At 40.0% G+C, this 2,500-nt stretch overlaps 1 protein-coding gene across 1 annotated transcript in view; it reads left to right on the top strand.

Moving 5' to 3' along the window:
• The window catches only part of mybpc3 (myosin binding protein C3), a 36,747-nt gene that overhangs the window by 10,990 nt on the left and 23,257 nt on the right, over positions 1-2,500 (top strand). The window contains exon 7 of the mRNA XM_046032028.1: positions 813-851. Within this exon, the coding sequence (XP_045887984.1) occupies positions 813-851 (39 nt within the window). The remainder of the gene's footprint in view (positions 1-812; positions 852-2,500) is intronic.

Genomic DNA, 2,500 nt, shown 5'->3' with positions numbered 1-2,500 from the left:
TATTAAGTATTGGTGTGAGTGTTGCTATTGTGAAGTTGTTGTGGTCTATTCTTACTTTGTTTATGGTCTTGTAGGCAAAGGATATGAATAAAGTATTTTAAGTTTGATTTTTGATAACGTGTTCAACCATTTTGCATGTAGTGACAAATGCAATGAACTTAATGTTTTGGGGGGTAAGATTGTTCAACAGAGACTGGTATAATTCATTGTGATCAGCAGGGCATAAGCAATTGATAATGTAGGAAACAGCAGACAATTGTACATAATCATTTGCATCAGTGTGTCAAGTCATTTGCAATTTGTTTAAAACAATGAGAAAGTGCTTTTATGATGTGCGCAAGTGACAAGATGAATGTGGAGGTTGAACAATTAGTTTTGAGAATTTCAATTCTGATCTGAGAAATGCACCAAAGCGACTGAGAAAAACTGTAATGACTATTTAGGAAATATAAATGTATTTTTTTCTTCAGCCATTTAATGACTCTCAAATTAGTTTCTTTTTTCAATTAAGACAGTTATCAAGTGATAAAAAATGACACCAGTACAGTAAAGTCAGGTGTATTTAAATCATATTTTAAGCACCATCCAGTGTGCGTTACTCTACATTTCCATATATACTGTGTGGGCAGCATAGTGACGGGAACACTCAGATTCATGAAGATAATTTAGATCTTAACGGGCTGAAGAGGTTGTGCAATAGTGTCCAATGGAATTAAAGAGTTTTAAATTTTTTACAGACACAGTTGCCAAACTTCAGTGAATGATTATCATGTTTTGAGTAACAAGTAACTGTGGGAATCCTAACTTATTAGGAGTGAAGGCGCTAAGAAGAGAAGTGGACCACAAACAAGGTAGTAAAGGGGTTTGTTGCAACAATGGAGGCTCCATTCATACTCTGAGGACTTTGATTGTTAAAGAACAGACAAATCAGGACCAGGATCAGAGACTCTTTCTCTCTCTCCTGTGGCCTGTTTCTTCTCTGTCTTAAATTAAAACAGAACCAGTGTTGTGGATGGTGCAGCCTCCAATCTGTTGGATTTTGAGAGAATGACCACAGAAAAAAAGACTGTGAGAGAGCTAAGAGGACACAAATTCTAAATCCTGGGTATAGTCTCTAACTATCGTAGATGTCACTGTGTTAACCTTAGACTCAGGCAGATCTTGATCTTGAGATTTGGTTATTAAACTATTAATTAACATGCGCTGGTTGCAGCCTTCAGCTCTCTCTGATCTACTCTTGGGTCTCAATCAAAACAGCAGATCAAGCTGCACAAACAGCTACCCGGCAAAGCGAGCTTTGACGGTGGTTTGATCGCACTGAAAGTGCAGGATGTGCTAAGACTGAAAGGCTTTTCAGTTGTTGAGCTCTTCCACAGGGTTGCCACATAGAGGAAACACAGCTATGGTGTGTTGTAACGTCACCACATAAACCAAGCACACAGTCCAATCTCTGCCCATGTATTTCATCCCACTGATTTGAGTCAAGCAGACACTACTGTGACCGTTGTTTTCTTTAACCTTGAGTGTTTTGTGTTGTTCTTGCTTGGATGACTACTGCTGCTCATGGATTAAAAGAATAGTTTGACATTTTGGGAAATGTGCATATTCACTTTCTTTTCCAGAGTTAGATGAGGGGATTGAGACCACTCTCACATCTTTGTGTTAAGTTTGAAGCGTTGGTATTTGATGCCCTGGGATGAGACCATGCTCGATTAGCCTGGCAGGACTAGAAGCAGGGGTAAACAGCTAGCCTGACTCTCTTTAAAACAGGTGCCCTGGTAGCCTTATGGTTAAGGTACACACACATAATCACGCAACGTGTTCCTTTGATTGATCCCCCTTGCTCTCTCTACCCCCTTGTCTCTGAATTTGTGTTAAACAAATTAGATATACTGCATCAATTAGCGGACCTGGTTGGCAGATTTATAACTTTGAGCCAGGCTTCCTGTTTACCCCTGCTTCAAGTTTACTGGCTCCATGGTAAACACACAAACATAGAGTTGTATCATCATCAATCATGTTTTTATCAACTTAGAAATATAGCTAAAATTAGATCAATGTTAACTTTTAAGGACACCGAGACCATTTTACACGCCTTCATCTCATCACGCCTGGATTATTGCAACAGCCTTTTCACCTGTTTAACCCAAAAATCTATTGATTGACTCCAGACTGTCCAGAACTCAGCTGCCAGGCTTTTAACCAGAACAAAGAAATATGACCACATTACTCCTATTTTAGCTTCATTACACTGGCTCCCAGTATGTTTCAGAATTGACTTTAAAATTCTATTGATCACTTTTAAAGCTCTTCATGGCCTCTCGCCTTGTTATATTTCTGAACTTTTAGTCCCATACGCACCAGCACGTACCTTGAGATCCTCGGGCAGAGGTCTGTTGTCTGTTCCAGAGTCTCGACTGAAAACTAAAGGGGACAGAGCGTTTGCTGTCAGGGCCCCGAGGCTCTGGAACAGCCTGCCCGAGGAAATCAGGTCGGCTGA

The sequence above is a fragment of the Micropterus dolomieu genome, linkage group LG20, assembly GCF_021292245.1.
Source record: "Micropterus dolomieu isolate WLL.071019.BEF.003 ecotype Adirondacks linkage group LG20, ASM2129224v1, whole genome shotgun sequence".
Classification (NCBI taxonomy): Eukaryota; Metazoa; Chordata; class Actinopteri; order Centrarchiformes; family Centrarchidae; genus Micropterus; species Micropterus dolomieu.
Note: the sequence above shows the minus strand (reverse complement) of the source record. Positions and strands in the feature narration are given on the sequence as shown.